At 41.4% G+C, this 18,441-nt stretch overlaps 1 protein-coding gene across 4 annotated transcripts in view; it reads right to left on the bottom strand.

The window, feature by feature from the left end:
- Window positions 1-18,441, bottom strand: part of EML6 (EMAP like 6) — a 271,991-nt gene that overhangs the window by 51,981 nt on the left and 201,569 nt on the right. For all 4 annotated transcript variants that reach the window (XM_047068057.1, XM_047068059.1, XM_047068056.1 and 1 more), the window contains exons 21-25: window positions 16,866-17,007; window positions 13,753-13,905; window positions 13,458-13,589; window positions 6,716-6,804; window positions 1,896-2,072 (exon numbers count right to left, since the gene is read on the bottom strand). In XM_047068057.1, coding sequence (XP_046924013.1) covers window positions 1,896-2,072; window positions 6,716-6,804; window positions 13,458-13,589; window positions 13,753-13,905; window positions 16,866-17,007 — 693 coding nt within the window. The remainder of the gene's footprint in view (window positions 1-1,895; window positions 2,073-6,715; window positions 6,805-13,457; window positions 13,590-13,752; window positions 13,906-16,865; window positions 17,008-18,441) is intronic.

Below are 18,441 nucleotides of genomic sequence, written 5' to 3'. Positions count from 1 at the left end.
GAAAACTTTAATATAGTTTCAGGAATGCTAAAGTCAAAAACTAAGATAACTGTAAAGAATTCAAAGATACAGGGAGGACTAGAAAAAAAATAGGCAAAAGTTAGAACACATCTTAGATCACATGATTTCATACAAACGGAAAGGAGATTTACTTATCTCCTCTGTAAAGAGAATGCTCTTCAAACCAGAAAGGGCAAAAAAGAACTATGTGCTTGAGTGCAGGTTCTTTTAACATGACCACACAAGTAAAGTCAGGAATAGCTGAGGAGTTTAGAAGCCAGGAGAGGTGGCCTCAAACACAAAAAGGTTCCTGTATCCAAAAGGGAAAACAAGCAGACTCTGGCAAATATTGATTCATGAGTTGATGCAATCCCTGGAAAATTCTAGGGTGAATTATTACACAAAAGGTCAATAAGCACTTGGAAAAGGAAGTAATGATCACTAGACAGCAACAAGGGTTCAGTGTGAAATACGTGTCTTTTACCGATTGGTTTATTAAAAGGGGAGATTTGCTTGCTTGCTTTCAGCAAGATATCTGCCAAATCATTAATGATGTGTTATCCGGAGTAGGATAGAAACATGAGCTCCAAGATAGCACAGTCGGGTAAATGTAAATGTCTGATCCTGACTGAAGAACTAGAACTCAATGTGTACATTAATAAACAGAATAACTGAATAGGGCTCCTGACGGTGATGTTTGGTTGTCCTGGTCTTTTTTTATTTCCCGTGATTTAAAACTTACTCTTGTGAAATGAGAAGATGACATGATGCTGGAAGGGAAAGTAAACATTTTGAAAAGGTACTTAAAACGTGTTGACAGGTTAGAACAAGGAGGTGAAGTAAGATAAATCTTATTTGGTACAAATATAAAGTTCTGTGCTCAAATTTAGAGTATCAATTGTGTAAGGACAAGATGAGGGATAAGCTGAACATTTCTTTAGAATGAAATCTAGGATTCAGTTGCATAGTGTGGCAGCCCAAAGAGTTGGTGCCATTTTAGTTTGATTTAACACAAATACAAAAACAAAACAAGAAGGTAAAATTCCCACTGACCCTGAACTCGTCAGATTACATCTGAGATGGTGAATTCCTTCTCAGAGGAGACAGTTTAGAATGGAATTGATAACATGGAGTGTGCCTAGAGGGAGGGGCAGCAGGAAACCATGTCCTGTGGGAAATGGCTGAAGAACTGGACACGTTTAGGCTGGAGAAACTGAGATTTCAGGGAGTCGAGGACTATCTTGCTCCATATGAAGGCTGTTCAGCTGTATATAGAGCTAAACGTTTTAATAACTGAACTATTTAAAAATGAATTGGGCTGCTTTGTGAGGTAGTAAGACCTTCCTCTCTCCAAGGAAGTACCTATTGGAAGGCACTGGCCCAAGATGTTGTAAAGAAATTCTTCCTCTGCAGTTTGTGAGATGTTGGATTTGATGACCAGTGAAGGCCTTTCAAGGAGGAATTCTATATCATGAGAATCTGACACCTAGTAGTAAACAGTGTCATAAAGGTTTTTAGATAGCATAAATAACAATGGTGATGTAGATAACATTATTGATTGCTTATATTTAAAAAAATCCACTTGGAGGGGCACCTTAACTGCCTCAGTAGGTTAAGCTTCTGACTCTTGGTTTCATCTTAGGTCACGATCTCATGGTTCGTGAGTTCGAACCCTGTGTTGGGCTCCATGCTGACAGCGCAGAGCCTGCTTGGGATTCTCTCTCTCTCTCTCTCTCTCTGCCCTCCCCCACTCACACACTCTCTCTCAAAATAAATAAATAAACTTAAAAAAAAGTCTTTAAAAAATAAAAATAAATATCCATTTAGATACTATGCATAGATTTTAGGTTATTAATGAGACTGAGCAAGTAAATATAATAAACATGCAGTATTACCTTGACAGGATATGAAAAAAGCTTAACAAAACCGAAATCATCTCCAGTGGCTAAGAGGGAACAGTCTTTGGTAAGACTGGCAGCATTTACATCAGTCACATCGCTGTGTGCAGGCCAGATTCCCTCACACGTAGGCCCCAGCACGCAGGTCCACGTGTCCCACTCTATTTTCTCAATCTTAAAAAGAAGGAAAGAAATCAATATATTTTTGCACAACCTAGAGATCTTTTTCTTTATTGTAGTTGACATGCAACGTTACATTAATTTCAGGTGTACGTCATGATGATTCGACAAGTCTACGTGTTCATTAAGGTACACTCAACAAAAGTGTAGCTACCACCTGTCACCACGTGACTCTGTTACACTACCAATGACTGACTATATTCCTTATGCCATACTATTTTAAAAAAAATAAACAGCAATAAAAAATGCAGCTGAATAGTTCTTACTGATGACTTTGCCAGCACTAGGCAATTGTGTTGTGATCTGAGGTGCGTAAGTTCTAAGATGCAGTTTTTAAGTGGCATACGGATTATCTAAGTAAACACTACAGTCAGATAACCATTTTTCTATGTATAAAATCATTATTTTGGAATTGTGGAAATCTGACAATAAGAAAGTTTCTTAGGGGGCGCCTGGGTGGCTCAGTCAGTTAAGTATCTGACTCTTGATTTCGTCTCAGATCATGATCTCATGGTTGTGAGATCGAACGCCTTATCATCAGGCTCTGAGTTGACTGTGGAGCCTGTTTAAGATTCTCTCATTCTCCTCCCTCTCTCTCTGCCCCTCCCCCGTTCATGCTGTGTCTCTCTCTGTCCCAAAAATAAATAAACGTTGAAAAAAAAAAATTAAAAAAAAAAAAAAAAAAAGGGGCGCCTGGGTGGCGCAGTCGGTTAAGCGTCCGACTTCAGCCAGGTCACGATCTCGCGGTCCGTGAGTTCGAGCCCCGCGTCAGGCTCTGGGCTGATGGCTCGGAGCCTGGAGCCTTTTCTGATTCTGTGTCTCCCTCTCTCTCTGCCCCTCCCCCGTTCATGCTGTGTCTCTCTCTGTCCCAAAAATAAATAAACGTTGAAAAAAAAAATTAAAAAAAAAAAAAAAAGATTCTCTCATTCTCTGGCTCTCAAAAAATAGAATAGAATAGAATAGAATAGAATAGAAAATCTAAAAAAATAGTTTTTTAGTTCTTTAGGTTTTAGCATCATTTAAGCCATAAGCTAGATCAGGGTTTCTCAGTGTCAGCACTATTAATGGTTTAGGACAGTTGATTCTTTGTTGTCAAGGGCTGTCCTGTGCATGGTAGTATTTTAGCAGCATTCCTGTCCTTTACCCACTGGAAGTCAGCAGCCCTCCTCCCCAAGCTCTCCCGAGACATTGGCAAATATCCCTGGGGGAAGGGGCAATATTGCTCCCAAATGAGAACCACTGAGCTGCATTGATCAATGGGGCTGATTATTTAGCAAATTATTTTAAAAACTCACAAGATGTAACTTTTTATGAAGGAGTGCTTTCTAGAAGGAATGAGTAATAAGATTCTGCAGCTAGCCTAATATCCTGTATGCTAGAGAGAGACTACCTTACAAACTTGAAGAGCTGTTCATATTGCATTACTATGACTATATTCTATCCTTTAAAACTGTTTTCTTTGAAATTCATGGACAAAAGATTTGAAATTCATATAGGCGAAATCCTGATATAATCTAGGCTTTCCTTTTTAAAATAAACAATAGTAACAACACTGTGTATTAGACTTTCCTGGGGGATTTGATCTGTTAACGCACCTACGCATTACAGAGAAATGGCAAGATAAAGATGCAGTTGGGTTTTAGTCATAACGTGCGGAGGTATTAAATGTATTTTAGTCACTCAAACTTCTCCTCATTTAACATTCTGTGCTCCTCCTGGAACCATGCAGAACTGGAACCAAAAAGCAGCGCTGGCCCTGGTGATTTGGGGTGCCTCAGGCAGGACCACAGACTGAGTTGACTTGAGGTGCCTCCTCAGCAATCATCTCCATTTTCTGGGGTTCTTATCCACTAAACTGGCCTTTGCAGGAAGAGAAGGCAAACGCTCCTGCTGGTTCTGCAAGCAGGCTTTCTGGCCACTGACTCCCTTCCACGTTCCAGATTCTGTTTCTGAGACTTTCCTGTCCATCCCCAGTGCCAGCGCTCTAGGTGGAAGTTTCCCTGACCTCGTTATCTAGGCACAAAAGTGGGTGGTTGGGGTGGGGGTGAGCTGTTATTGCTCACCCTGAGATCACCCCAGCAGATCATCCTTGGCCAGATCTGGACACTGAGGTCCCCAAGCAAATACCCAATTTGTTGGAAGCTACAGAAATTGCATTTAAAAGGGAGCATTAAAAAATGATCCCTCTAACCCACAAAACCCAAAAGGGGCAAACTTGTTAAAAATCCTGAACCTTAGATGGAAGAGGGGTCCTCAAAGGGTCTCTTCCATAGCACCTTGCCTTGGACAGATGTGTCATTACCATCATCATTTTCCAGGGGAAGGAAGATCCAGAGAGGTGGGTCACTTAAATCACATCTGGTTTAGGAGCCAGAGGGAAATGGGCTCAAGAGAGCCGGCCTCCTAGTCTAGTGCTGCTTTGACTGTGCTGTGCTGTACCAGATGGATTTAAATGGGCATTTTAGTATTCGTCATACTTAACAATTTGCCGAGTAAGGTTTGTATTAGTTTCACCATGGCTGTTAAAAAAAAAAAAAAACACCCTTTTTTGAAAAGGGTTTCTGTAGTGCCTGGGTGGCTCAGTTGTTTAAGCATCTGACTCTCGATTTTGGCTCAGGTCATGATCTTGTGGTTCTTGAGTTCGAGCCCAGTGTTGGGCTCTGCACAGCAGTGAGGAGTCTGTTTTGGATTCATTTTCTCTGTCTCTCTCTCTCAAAATAAATAAATAAACTTAAAAAAGAAAAAAGAAAACAATACTCAATTCTGCCTCACTGGCTTTATTATAGCAAGAACATTTTTGTTCTCTGACAGTGTGGAGCCTGCTTGGGATTCTCTCTCTCTCTCTCTCTCTCTCTCTCTCTCTCTCTCTCTCTCCTCCAACTCCCCCAAGATAAATAAACTTTTTTTTTTTTAAGAGGATTTTTTCATCCTTCATAGGTAGCTGAAGGGCCTGACACTACTGGTGGAAGAAATGCTGAGCTGCGTCTCCAGTGCCCTTAGGTGGCAATACCAGAGAATCCCAGGCGTGAAAACATCAGCTGGATGGCCTCCGCAAACAGCAGCACCAGAGATCAGCCTCTGGAATACCAACTGTGTACCTCAGAGTGACAGATGAACTCTTCAGAGCCAGAGTCTGGTATGTGAAGAAGCCTTCTTATAACACAAATTTTCCTCTTGTGCAGATTCTTAAACACAGTAATTGCTCATTGGTCCCAAGTTGGTATCCTTCCCCCTCCACCATTTGGTTCGACTGAATTTTATTTTAGTGCACTTATTTTGGGGCACCAGAACATGAAGGAAAACACAGATGAAGTGATGTAAAATGATGCTTAAATACACAGGAAAAATCCAAAAGGCCCCATGGTCTAGGCTGCCAAGTAGTCACACGTGGGCCCCTCGAGACTGGGACCACAGCTCCATGGTCCTCTTACTCTCCTGGAGGCTTAATCTCCCTGTCTATAAAATGAGACTGACAGCCATCACACAAGAATGTTCACAAGACAATAACACAGGCGTACGAAGTGTCCAGTGAATAAAGGACTTAATTTAAAATATCTCTTACTCAAGGCTACAGAAGTTTCTTTAAAAAAGTTAGAATGACGACTGATCAGAGATAAATACATTGGAATCTGGGAGTGAGATCGATTGATCAGCAAACAATTTCCATTAATATAATGCCATCATCTCTAACAACTTATACTTCTTAAGTACCGCACATAGACTTCTTTTAGAAATCATGAAAACATTATGAATGGGCACATATCCCAATGTTTCTGGGAGTACTTTGCAATGATGGGATGGTTTCTCTTAATGACAGACTGAAGTTAGAGGCAGATGCCTATCCCTCAGTGGTGTACCCTCTGACACCTTTCCCTCTAAGGAAGCAATTATTTCCTTTTCGTTCATCAAAGGTTATATAGCAAATAAATGACTCAGGTTGTCTCCTGGGGCTAAGAAGAGGTCCTTAATGCTCAACCAGGCAACCACCTTTCAGCCATCCATGTTCACTCTGTGGAACCTCCATACAGACCCTGGAAGAAGCAAAAGCACCCTGGCCACAAAAGCACCTTAGCCTTTAGAAAGGCATTAGTTTATGGATTCAAAAGTTGTATAGAGGCTTTGATTTCAACAACTAACAAATTATGTATGTGGCCAAAGACATGAGGAAAACAGGGAAAAGGGAAACAGTTTGATACAAATGGATGGTCAGGTTGTACATAGTTTTTGTTTTAAAAAGTAATTTTTCTTACCGCAGAAGATAGTGTTGTTACAAATACTTACTGAGAAAGTAAGTTTCAAAAGTTTATGTTCACAGAAAGCTTTGCACCAAGGGACAGGGCATGTCCAATGGAAGAAGTAATATGTAGCATTCAAATTATAAGCTTAGTCATTGTCTTGCAGCAGAGGAAGATTAAGCACAAGGCTGACTGTCCAATGCTCCATCAGCAGACCAGTGAATTCGTAGGTTCTCAGAATGTAGGGAACCAGATTAAGCACTCAGATTTAAGAAACAATCAAGCTTAAAGGTACACTAAATATAACCCATACTAATGGATAATAATGGACAGGCTTTATTAAAAATGCACATATTAAATCTTCACGAAACACTTTTAAAAAGCTCTGTGTATGACTGTTACCTCCGAAGGTCTTATTATATGCCGTTTGCCTCTCGGAGCTTCAAAAAAGAGTTGTTCTTTGGCACCCGAATTAACTTGCAATAATTTTCCTAGTATGATAGAATGAAGCAAAAAGACAATTAACATCTGCATTTATCTTTCTGTTGTAAAGATACAAGCATGGTTGCAACTATTTTGATTCATTTTAATCAGGCTCATAAACTGAGCAAACGAATGCTGGATTATCCAGAAGTGCACGTAAAGTCAACTATATGGCAGGGCAGAAACCCCAAAGCTATGGATTTTTTAATGTGGGCCTCATAAAATCTGACCTTGCACACCCCTCATAGAATCAAGCCTGCTAGGTTTTACTCTGTTATAAAAGGAATATCTGTTTTTCAAAAGCTTGACTAAATCTAGGCTTTTTGCTCATTTTCCTGGTTGCACAAATGTGTAGTAAAAGGAAACTGCTTTGGCAAGAATTGTGGCATCACAAGTGAGAACCTTGTGGTAAGCACTCACATTTACCCAGGTCTAAGTTCTAAATTTGTACTTTAAAGCCTAGAAACTAGAAGATAGTGACACATAAAACAACATACAAATGCTTGCCCTCTCCCCCTATCTTACTTGAAAAATTGTAAAGAAATCCAAGATTTTCCCAAAACAACACGTTGAGCAAAAACAGTCTTTCGGTCTGATGTAAAATTAAAATCTAGTAATCACTATGATTAATGTTGAGGAAGAATGGACACCCTGATTCTCCTCTTTACACCTCATTGATCCTTTATGGCTTGAAATTTAAATGACTCAAAAGACACACACTCCAGTATTTTTTTCAGCATTTTTAAATCATGGGACATTTCAAACACATATAGAAGTAAGAAGAATATAAAAAACCCCTACCGCCCAGTTAATGTTCAGTTTCAACAGTTATTAGCACATGGCCAGCCCTGTTTCATGAGCCTCCACTCAAGGCTTTCACCCCACATGATTTCGAAGCAGATGTCCCAATACTTCATTGGTAAAAAATTCAGTGTACATTTACATCATACTATTTCTTCCCCTGCTCTCTTTTTCCCCCTAACTCTGTACATCTAGTAGTCTTGAAATGTCTTTCTTGCAAAAGTAATATCAAAGTAACTCGTCATGGTCTTTAACGTTTAAGTGGGTGCCACCTGGGTCTGAAATCTAGTTTGGCTAACCTTCAGAAGTCACAGGTCTATTTCTCAGTGAATAATTAAAAATAAGGCTCTCTAATTTTGTAACTGAAAACCTTAATTGTTTCTAATTTGCTGGGTTATAATATGGTGATGAGGGGCCTCGACTGTGAGGAGCAAGTGAATTTGAAAAAGTTTCTTTTGAAATGGGCACATTTCCCAGAATTTATGGTTGAACATATACAAACAAACTAGGTAGTTAAATTAGCTTTGGCTATTTAGTATTGTAAGAAAATGAATAATATTTCTCCAATGAACTAATAGACCCAGAAAGTATTTTTTAGTATTTTAAAGAAAACTCCAAAATTATCATAATAGTAAAGTGAAATACTTTAAGACTGCAAGATTATTAGAGGATCTAAACACAAGACACAGGCACCAGAATGCTGTGTAGCACCACAGACACCTGTGGGGTACCAACCTGGCTCATGTCCCACCCCTGAGAATTTCCTTCCCACCTTGCCTGGACCCCTGTGGTTGTGTTTGTCCTCTGGTAGAAGACGCTGCCCCAGACGTTCCCAGAGCCTGACCCAGTCAGGCTGCAGATGGGAGTGGGCACTCAAATTCTCTTTCCTGGAAACTTAGGATCTGGGAAACTCAATCAGTGGGTGCCTAGCTGGGATAAGATGGACTTTGGAACTTAGGGTGACTTTGGGGGGCAACAGAACAGACCACGTGCAAATGAATGAAGGAAAGTTGTCCTGCAGAGACAGGGGCCGAAAACAGACACCAGACCCAGGAGAGCAGGAGACTCTGAAATGAGCTGCCTTACAGCAGGAGAAGAGAGAGGAGGGAAGTGCCTGCTTGCTTTTCTGGTTCATTCCTAAAGCCAGTTCCTCAGGAGATGTTGCTTCCTGCTCTTAGATTCTATGAGCTATCCCTATATCTTCCAAATAACCTCATTCTTTACTATTATTTAGAAAATTTAAGCTGAGTGGGTTTGAGTTCCTTGCAACCAAGGATGTGAAGAAATTTTTAAAACTGCAGCTATTCTTATATTAGGAAAGAGGAATTATGGGTATGATTCCCACCCCCAACCCCAACCCCCTACCATATTCTTTACTGCAGTTACTACTTTTTTTTTTCAAGCACACAGAAAATATTTAGGTCACCACTCTTTTTTTTCTGCTGCCTCTGCTCTGTCATAAAGGCACTGAAATATTCTGAGAACAGAAGCAAAGAGCAAAAAATCTGTATAATCCATGTATAATTGCCACTTAGTAACAATAACTCTATTCTTCCAGAAGTGTCACATTTTTATTCACTAGAAATGTCTACTCACAAGGTGGAAGAGAATCAGAAGAGCCAGATGTCCTCACTACTAAGCAGGTATAGGAAACCACACACCCTGAAGGTGGATAGAGCTATATAATCCACGAAATGATTCACACCCATCATTCTAGTTGTTATATAATTTTTAAGTTAGAACAATTCCAAAATTCATACTAAATGTACCAAATACATCAGATCATTTGCAATGAAAATGGGAATGAGAGTTCTATTATGGCCCAAACTGTTGACTGGACTTATAGTCCTGATATTTCTAGCAATGAACTAATATCAACTAGGAAATATTCTTCCAAATTTTCTCTCTCTCCACATTTTCCCCCTTCTCAGCAGCTTTCATTCAGGGGCAGCTGACATTCCTGCAAAAGGCTGATGGGCTTTTTGGTTCCTTAGGACCCATGGTTGCCATGGACACGAAAGGCTGTGCCACCCCCCACCCCTGATGAGCCAGCTGGCTCTAGCAAATGTGTTCACTATTTTTGACAAGATCAAAGGCATGAAATAGAACCCTGCTCCTAAATTCTGCTCTCTGCCCTTACCGGACCCTCAAGGCCCTGCTGTGAAAAACTAGGCTGGTCTTGAGGCAGTATGGCACATTCCTGAGGTCAGCCACTTTGGGAACTGGGATATCAGGAGCACAATACCAACATGACACATGCCTCATGGCAATCAAATTGGAGTTAAACCAGGGAAGGTCCATGGGCATACTTGCTTTGATTCTCCAGGTAATATAACTCCTCCCTGAAAATCAAAAGTATTCTATTTTCCTCTCCGTCCATAGAACACATTTGGTCTGATGCTCTCACCTGACCAAAGGGGCCACATAGGACAGGAGATGAGGTAGGTTTTCAAAGACCTCGGCCTCCTTACTCCCAGTGCCTTTTCTATCACCCTGAGCTCTGGTTGGACCACAGAAGCTGGCTTAGGGCAAAATTGTGGAAATAGTGAGGTTTGCTCCTCTGCCTGCAAAGTGATGGCTCTACATTGGGGGCCTTTATATATAAAGACTATCGCCTCCATGATTGCAACCCACTGATCCTGGCCAAGATCCTGTTCTTTCCACCTAGGACTTACTCCTCTTTATAGCCCTAACATCCAACACAGGACCTACACATTTGCAGGTTAAAAAAAAAATCCCCAAATGCAAATAAAAACCAAAATAAGATACCATTTCATACCTATAAGGATGGCTATTATAAAAAAGACCTCCTCCCAAACCAGAAAATGGCAGGTGTTGGTGAGGACGTAGAGAAACTGGAACACTTGTGCCCTGTTGGTAGGAATGTCAAGTGACACAACAGCTGTGCAAAATAGTATGGTGGCTCCTCAAGAAGTTAAAAATAGAATTACCATTTGATTCAGCAATTCCCCTTCTGGGTAGATGCCCCAAAAGAATTAAAAGCAGGGTCTAGTACACTCACGTTCATGGCAGCATTATGCACAATAGCTAAAAGGTGGAAACAACACACGTATCTGTCTGTAGATAAACAAAATGTGGCATATACACACTTTGGAGTATTATTCAGCTTTAAAAAGGACGGAAAATAAACAAGAATTTTTTTTTTTTTAATACTAAAAAAGGGGAGGGGGTGCCAGGGTGGCTCAGTCAGTTAAGAGTCTGACTCTTGGTTTCCGCTCAGGTCATGATCTTGCGTTTTTGTGAGTTCGAGCCCTGCGTTAGGCTCTGTGCTGGCAGCAGAGGAACCCGCTTGGGGTTCTCTATCTCCCTCTCACTCTGCCCCTTGCCTACTTGCACTGTCTCTGTCTCTCTCAGAATAAATAAATAAATTTTAAAAATTTTAAAAAGGAAGGAAATTCTGACACATGCTATAATATGGATTAATCTTGAGGACATCATGTTAGGTGAAATAAATCAGTTACAAAAAGACAAATACCATATGATTCCACTTACATGAAATACCTCGAGGAGTCAAATTCATAGCGACATAAAGTAGAATGGTGGTTAGCAGGGTCCGGGAGAAGGGGAAAAGGGGAGTTCTTGTCTGATGGGTATAGAGGTTCGGTTTATAGAAATGGACAGTGGTGAAGGTTGCACAACAGTATGAATGCAGTTAATGCCACTGAACCGTACATTTAAAAATGGTTAGGATGGTAAACTTTATGTGTATTTTACCAAAATTAAAACAAATGTAAAAGAGTCTTCCCCATTGAAATTGATTCTTCCTATGTCCCATTTTCTCTTATAAATAATATGTAACATGTAAATAAGAACCAAGTGTAGCCTCCAGTGACCACTGTCATGGTGGGATTTCACATATTGTGCTATGTATTTTGTGGGTGTTGGATTCCCAACAAAACACACCGTACTCTATTCTACAGATGCATAAGGCTGCCCCTGCCTGTTCTAAATTCTCCTCCCAACATGACATAAATCGGGACATTAGCAAGAGAATTTACAGGGGAAATCACTGTCTTTTTTTTTTTTTTTTTTTTTTTTTAACAATGAAGCAGAGAACGTCCAAGAAGTGTGGCTGAGAAGCAGCTGTCTCCCTCTATCTGTTTGGCCTCAATGGTTCCTAGAGGACTGTCAGGCCACCAGTGTCACCTCTGATCACAAATGCCAGCCTAAGCCCTCGGCGCTGTGTCTGGCAGGGAGGGCTCCGACATGAAAGTGAGAGAGACTTATCTGATCTCCCTTTTGCCCTTGTTGGGACTTGCACCTCTCGCAGTAAAGAGCATGCTTTCTTCCATCTATTGCACTATATAAAGTGCCTGAAAGTTGTAAGGCTCAAATAAAGTCCAAATTCCAATGCATCAAGTACAGTTACACATGAATACCTGCTTGGCAGAAGGATCAGTCTATGGCCAGTACTTCAAAAAAAATACTTGAAATAAAATATTCTGGCAACTCTGAAATAATCTCTATTTGGTGGAAGATCTCAGCACCTCTTTCTCCTGGCTGATTTTAGTTGCTTTTCCACTCCAGGCTTATTCATCCTTCCAAAGATGGCAGAGAACACCCCCCTCCTGCCCCACCTCTAAATCTTTTAGAATTACTTAATTACCTCCAGGATAAAGTTCAGTGCTCAGCTTCCTAGTAGGAGGTAAAGGTTCCTTTGCATCCTGTCCTGGTCTTTCCCTCCACATTCATCTCTCTTCTCGCCCTTAGTCACTCAATATTATTATTTCTTAATTTCCCCTGTTTCTCCCACCTCCTCATCTTGACATGTCATGTTCCTTCTGAGCCTGGAATGCTTCACCATCTGGTGAACTTCTGGTCATCTTTCAAGATCTACCTTAAAGGACACTGCTTCTGTGAGGCTCCATGGATTCCCCTGTTGTGAGCTCCTCCCTTAGAGACACCACTGGGCTTGGTGCTTTCTACCATGGTCAACTAAAACTCCTTTCAAAACTGGGACCCTGCCCATTCCTAAATGCCTACTCCAAACTCTAACAACAGCTAAGTCCCTGGGATGAGATTTAAAAGTGACCCCCCCTGGGGCAATGATGCTCCATCTTGGGTGCTGAATGCTGACATGGCCCACTCAGAGGCCCTGCATAACACCTCCCTGTGACTCTCCAGTTCTTGTCCCCATGCCTTAACATTTGGGCGTCTATATTTTTCAAGCACAAGTATGTCTCCCCCACTAAATTATAAACTCTTGTGGACTACTACAGGAACTGTGTCTCACTTCTGAATCATCCACATTTCCTGCCTTAAGACTTTGCACATGTAGAAACTAGATTTGTTAAATAAACAGGCAAATTCCCATGGCATCTGTGGGCATGACTTGCAGGAGGTAGGGGGTCGGCTGGGAGTTTTGGAGAGCAGGGTAACTTCAGGTGAGCTGCGTGCAGAGTTCTACCTCTGTCAGAAGACGAAAATTGCTAGAGACTTCTTGGGCAGTTCTCGGGGAGGTGAAGCATTGGTAGAAAAAGGAAAACAGTAAGGAGGAGATACAAGGCAAGGACAAGGAACGCCAAACCCAAAGGTGAAGTGGTGGCCTGCCAGGGTAACAGAAGGCATCGTGTATCTTCAATGGTCTTAAAACTCAATGGCTTGAATTAACAATCATAATAGTAGGAGTAGTGGTGGTGGTAATAAGACAGAAAAACTACACAAAATGTTAACAGCAGGTGCCCCTGCGTTGTAAAATTACAGTTGCTTATATTTGCTGTGGGTTCTCCACTCTGTCTTTCTCTAAAGCTCCACTGTTCTTCTCTCTGGAAACATGTATGAATGGATATTGACTTTTTTGAAACAAAAATTTTGTCGTGAAAGCCACAACATACTTTACCTCTAGAGTCCCAGTCAATATGGGTAATATAACTAGAAGCACCTTTACAGATGCCCACCCGTTTGCTTGTCAGTACGTTGTAAATATCCACAAAGTTATCATGGGATGCCACGGCAAGGTATTTTCCTGTATCTGTAAAGAAAAACATGCAATTAACACCCAAACATTTTAGACAAGAATTTACTTCCAGGAACTTATTTCAAATGGGGAAAAGGTCAAGGAAGTATTTAAAGAGTCCACTCTCATAAATTTTTGCCCCAAACACATTCTAGAAAGTTTCTGCTTTAATCTTTACCTTTTGAAAATTTAATATCAGAGATCATTTCTTTTCTGTGATGGAAGGAGACCATGTCTTCAACAGTGTCAGCATTTACGACCAGGAAACTCCCATCATTCAAGCCAACTGCTAAGGCTTTCCCATCAGGTGAGAAGGCACAGCATCTTCCACCTACAAAAGAATCCACAAAGAACAGTTATTAACCAGGATTCTACTATCAAACATATTCAATGAAGAGATGGAGAAATGTGCCTATGTGCATTATGCATAGACATGTTACTGTGCCTTTAACACTACTTGTGAGGAAAACTAAAACTTGGTCATTTAAAATATATCTTCCTGGGGTGTCTGGGTGGGTCGGTCCATTGAGCGTCCGACTTCAGCTCAGGTCATTATCTCGCTGTTCGTGGGTTCGAGCCCCGCGTCAGGCTCTGTGCTGACAGCTCAGAGCCAGGAGCCTGCTTCGGATTCTGTGTCTCCCTCTCTCTGCCCCTCCCCACTCAGGGTCTGTCTCTGTCTCTCAAAAATAAACATTAAAAACAATTTAAAAAACATATCTTCCCTTCAAACCCAAGGACGAAGATCAGAATGCTAAAAAACAAAACAAAACATTTTCACTTTGAGGTTTATCCATTCATTTCTTACTACTTGAATACTGGGATTTTCAAAAGACACATGGAGTCAACGGATGAAAGGAGCGAAAGATTAAGAAAACCAGTATCTTTGTTCCCAAGAAAAGAGATGATACTTACAAATGGGAATTCTGGAATTCAATTTCTAGAAACTGTTTTTTGGTTATCATGACCTACACCCAAAACTTGCTTCAGAGACCTTGTGGATCTTGTAGTCACTCCAAGTCTGATCCACGGATGATAATGTGTGATTCTACAGGTGAAAGATTTTATCTTGCCTCTTTGTACTGGGTAACACTCTCTCAAGAGGTGTCTACAAAACTAAACAGTATGGGCTGACAGGGCTCCATGAGCAATGTTTTATACTGCTCTCTGCAGGGTCATAGGGAGATATTTCTGAATGAGTATGGACTCTGTTGGGGGAGTGGTATTTAATAGGATATCTGTTTAAGAATAGCACCCCCCCCCCCACCTTACTGTCAAGGCTTTGGTAAGCAGAGCTCCGGGCATGGAAAAGTCACACAGCATTGTGCTAAGGCATTCCAAAGTCAGCTTCCACACACTCCCCTCCATCACTGTTCATGGTATGCTGAAAGCCATGTTATACCAGTAACTTCAAATTGACTTATCTAAATTGTATCTTCATTCATTCACTCAGTAATAAGTTATTTATGTACTGCTATGAGTCATGCACGGTGCTAGGGCCAAGAGGACAAAAGACAAACCTGTCCTTGAGGAGAGTCATCAAGATTAGGTTAGCCATATATTTTAGTGAACAAACCATGACACTTCTGAGAGTGAAAGGAAAAGCTATTAATAATTACACAGGGACAAGCTTTCTAAACTGGGTGGAAAGGTCAGCCCATCTAAGATACATTAGTAGATGTTCTTTTGAACTAAGACTTAACCTAGTGAATAAAGCCCACTGTCTGACATTGAAGTCACTCACAAGGAGGTCTTGGTGTATCATTTTCCCAGTATAAATTAGTGGTCAAATGATTCAATCAGGTAGTGGTTTAACAGCACAGGCTTTGGACTCAGACATGGGTCTGAATCCCGGCTCCACCACTTACTAAGGGTCCACAAGTCCACTGTAAAGACAGGCTATAGTATGGCAGAGAAAAACAGCCTCAAGCAGTAGCCACAGGTGTGCTCTCTGAAGCCATGCTGCCTGGGTTTGAATTCAGTTCCGTCACCTACTAGCATTGCAAGACCAAATGCAAATTGTTAGTAGTCACTGGCCCAACAATATTAGCCACCATTGTTACTATCGTCTTGACATCTTCTCTCATTTTATCCCCCTAGAGTACATTCTCCACATCTCTCTCACTTGTAAAGCTACCAGGTACAAGTATTTTAGGGCCAGACCCCAATCGCATCCTTTCCTGAGAACTTTTACAAATCCTCTGAGCCTCAGCTCTCATGTTTCCTCCTTGATGAAGTTGTCCCTGGCAGCATGCCTTCCTCTGAGTCTCACCAGTCTCTCCACAGCACTCTCCACCCCACTCTGTGTCTTCTGCAGGCCTATGTAGATGGCATCGACAGGTTCCTTTGCCTTCTGGCTTTGATTGCCTTTGGCCAAGGGGGAGCATGGACAGGAGGCTCGTGGGAGGGAACGAGGAAAGAAGGGAGAACAGAGAGTCTGGGGTATGTGCCCCCCCAGCAGCCTTCCTGTGGGCCCACTGCATGCTGGCTGCGTCCCCAGGCTGACGGATGGTCCTAGTTCCTGCCAGCCCCATCATCTCATACAGCTCTAACTTTCAAAGTTCCGGCACTGCTCTCTCTCTCCTCTTGCTCCTCAGGCCCAGGGCTGGTAAAGGCACCAGGCTGTTACTGGTGTTGCACTATCCCTGGTCACTTCTCACCACTCTGCCCACTCCTCTAACAAATGGTCTCCTTTTGAGACTCTCCTCCGATTGCTGTATTTGAATGGACCGTCTATTGCTGGGCTCTGTTCAACTCTTGTCCACCTCTGACACTAGAGATGGGACCACTCACTGTGGGATCCCCAGTACCTGACACATAGCAGCTACTCACTAACTTGTACTTCCTGGTATACCTCTCTGTTCTGGTGCACATAGGGGTTAAATACAGGTTTACTCATTTTTTTGATATTAACTATTTTTTTTTAATAAAACTGACTTTTGTTTTTCAGTAACAAAATCAGTTGTTAGAGTCTGTTAGACATAAAGATAAACAGCATTCTGGAAATCTGATGTGTTTCAACAGATTCCCATAGCTCTCCATGAGAAGAAGAAGGACATATTGCCCCCAGGTGGCAAACGTCTGTGCAATGCAAGGGAAATGAAGGAAATAGTAGATGAGGCCATCCTTCTGGAATTTACGTCTGTAGCGAAGAACACTGAATTCCCATTCCCTTGCAGATCTGGGGGCATGTGACAGGCACACTCAGGAAATATTACTTGAGCGAATGAACGAACACACCACATTCTGTTGTTTGTAAATACTTTTACAGATGTGTAAGGTGATTGCATGTACCTTTTTTGAGCTTGCGCACTGCCAGCATGCGGTGCTGGGAGGATAATTCCCATATCCGGAGAGTTTTATCGTCGCTCACGGTTGCACAGATGGGCAGGAGAGGGTGAGCTGCCAGCCCCCACACTTCTCCTTCCATGTGCCCCTGTGGGAGAGGAAACAGGGCAAGACAAACGTGGCTCACGCTTCCTGGCTAGCCCTTTGGTGGCACTGCGCTGCATACCCAGCCGAAGAGGATCTTAAACAGCTCACAGTTTGAGCTTCCTTGAGCCAAGATGAAGGCACTAATTTTTTTTTTTTCATCTGAACTTGAGTCTAAAGCTGGTCCTACATGATGCTGAAGCATTCACTGTAAAGCAAAACATGGACTCATTGCTCATAAGCTTTGTTCATATGAGGCCAAACATCTTTCCTTTTAGAAACCTCTGGATGAATAAGGAAATGCCATCATTTTATCCTCTTGCTTGATATTGAGTTAACCCAGTATATATAGATACAAATATACTTGGAAAACAGCTTGATCATGACATAAAACACCTTTTTCGATAAACTCATTTTCTAAAAGATATAGGTACCACCTATCTCTATCAGAGCAATATTCTTGTTCATTTAATTCCATTTTAGTCCTGTGAATGTATAATATTTGGCAAAACAAAAGTAAAGAGAGCTCAGTTTTCAAATCAAGCGTCCTGGGAATAACTCAAGTTCAGTGTTGGTTCAGAAATTATTCTACCCAGTGTATATCAGAAAACTGAAAGGTGCTTAATTGACATTGGACCAATTCCATATACCTATATCATATCACAAACACACCTAACTGGATTAGAAATATTGAGATAAAATGATTTTAAAAATGAACAATTAGGAAGAAAATGACTCTGATTCCTACAATTTATTACTTGATAAAGCAGTGTAGAGAACAGATTAGTGCACAGAACAATAAAAGAGACCAGACTGTTCACTGAATTTCTGCTTTTAGTGGCTAATTATAAAAAGGCTTTGCTTAGTAAAGCAAAAAGGAAGACCATACAGGCAAGTGAAAGGTGTTTGTACTTGGAATGCTTCAGGGAACAGGTGGCTTTCCAGAGAGAAACTGGATGATTCTGGTTTAACAGGGAAATTGTTTGAGCAAAAGAGTAATTTGGCAGAAGATACAAAGTTCCAAATAGAGCTGACATTCAACTAGCTGACAAGGGCCAAAGAGTGAATATATTGCATCTGGAGCACCTCATTAGTTTTCTAGTTGTCTTCCCATCTGAAGCCTCCTACCACAAAGGTCATGGTCAGAGGACAGGTCAGGTGTCAACCCCAGTGTTCCCCCAGAATGGATCTGCTTGGAGCCATTTCACAGACCAAGTTCCTTTTACATTTGGCTTGAGGACAGGACACACCTCTGAGATCCTTTTCAACAACTGTCTCATATATTTACTTAGACATCATATTTCCCTAACGTGACAGGACTAAATTTCTGTGTAACATAGGAATGGACAGTGAGCAAGACAGGCTGGAAGTATCTCAAGTGGCAGAGGAATGAGCTTGGAATCTTACCTTCCTACTGATCACCCATAAAGCTGGTAGT

The sequence above is a fragment of the Lynx rufus genome, unplaced genomic scaffold, assembly GCF_022079265.1.
Source record: "Lynx rufus isolate CCGP_SWC_20201006 ecotype Redwood Valley unplaced genomic scaffold, mLynRuf1.p SCAF_8, whole genome shotgun sequence".
Taxonomy (NCBI): Eukaryota; Metazoa; Chordata; class Mammalia; order Carnivora; family Felidae; genus Lynx; species Lynx rufus.
The sequence above is the reverse complement of the archived record's forward strand: the minus strand, read 5'-3'. Positions and strand labels throughout refer to the sequence as shown.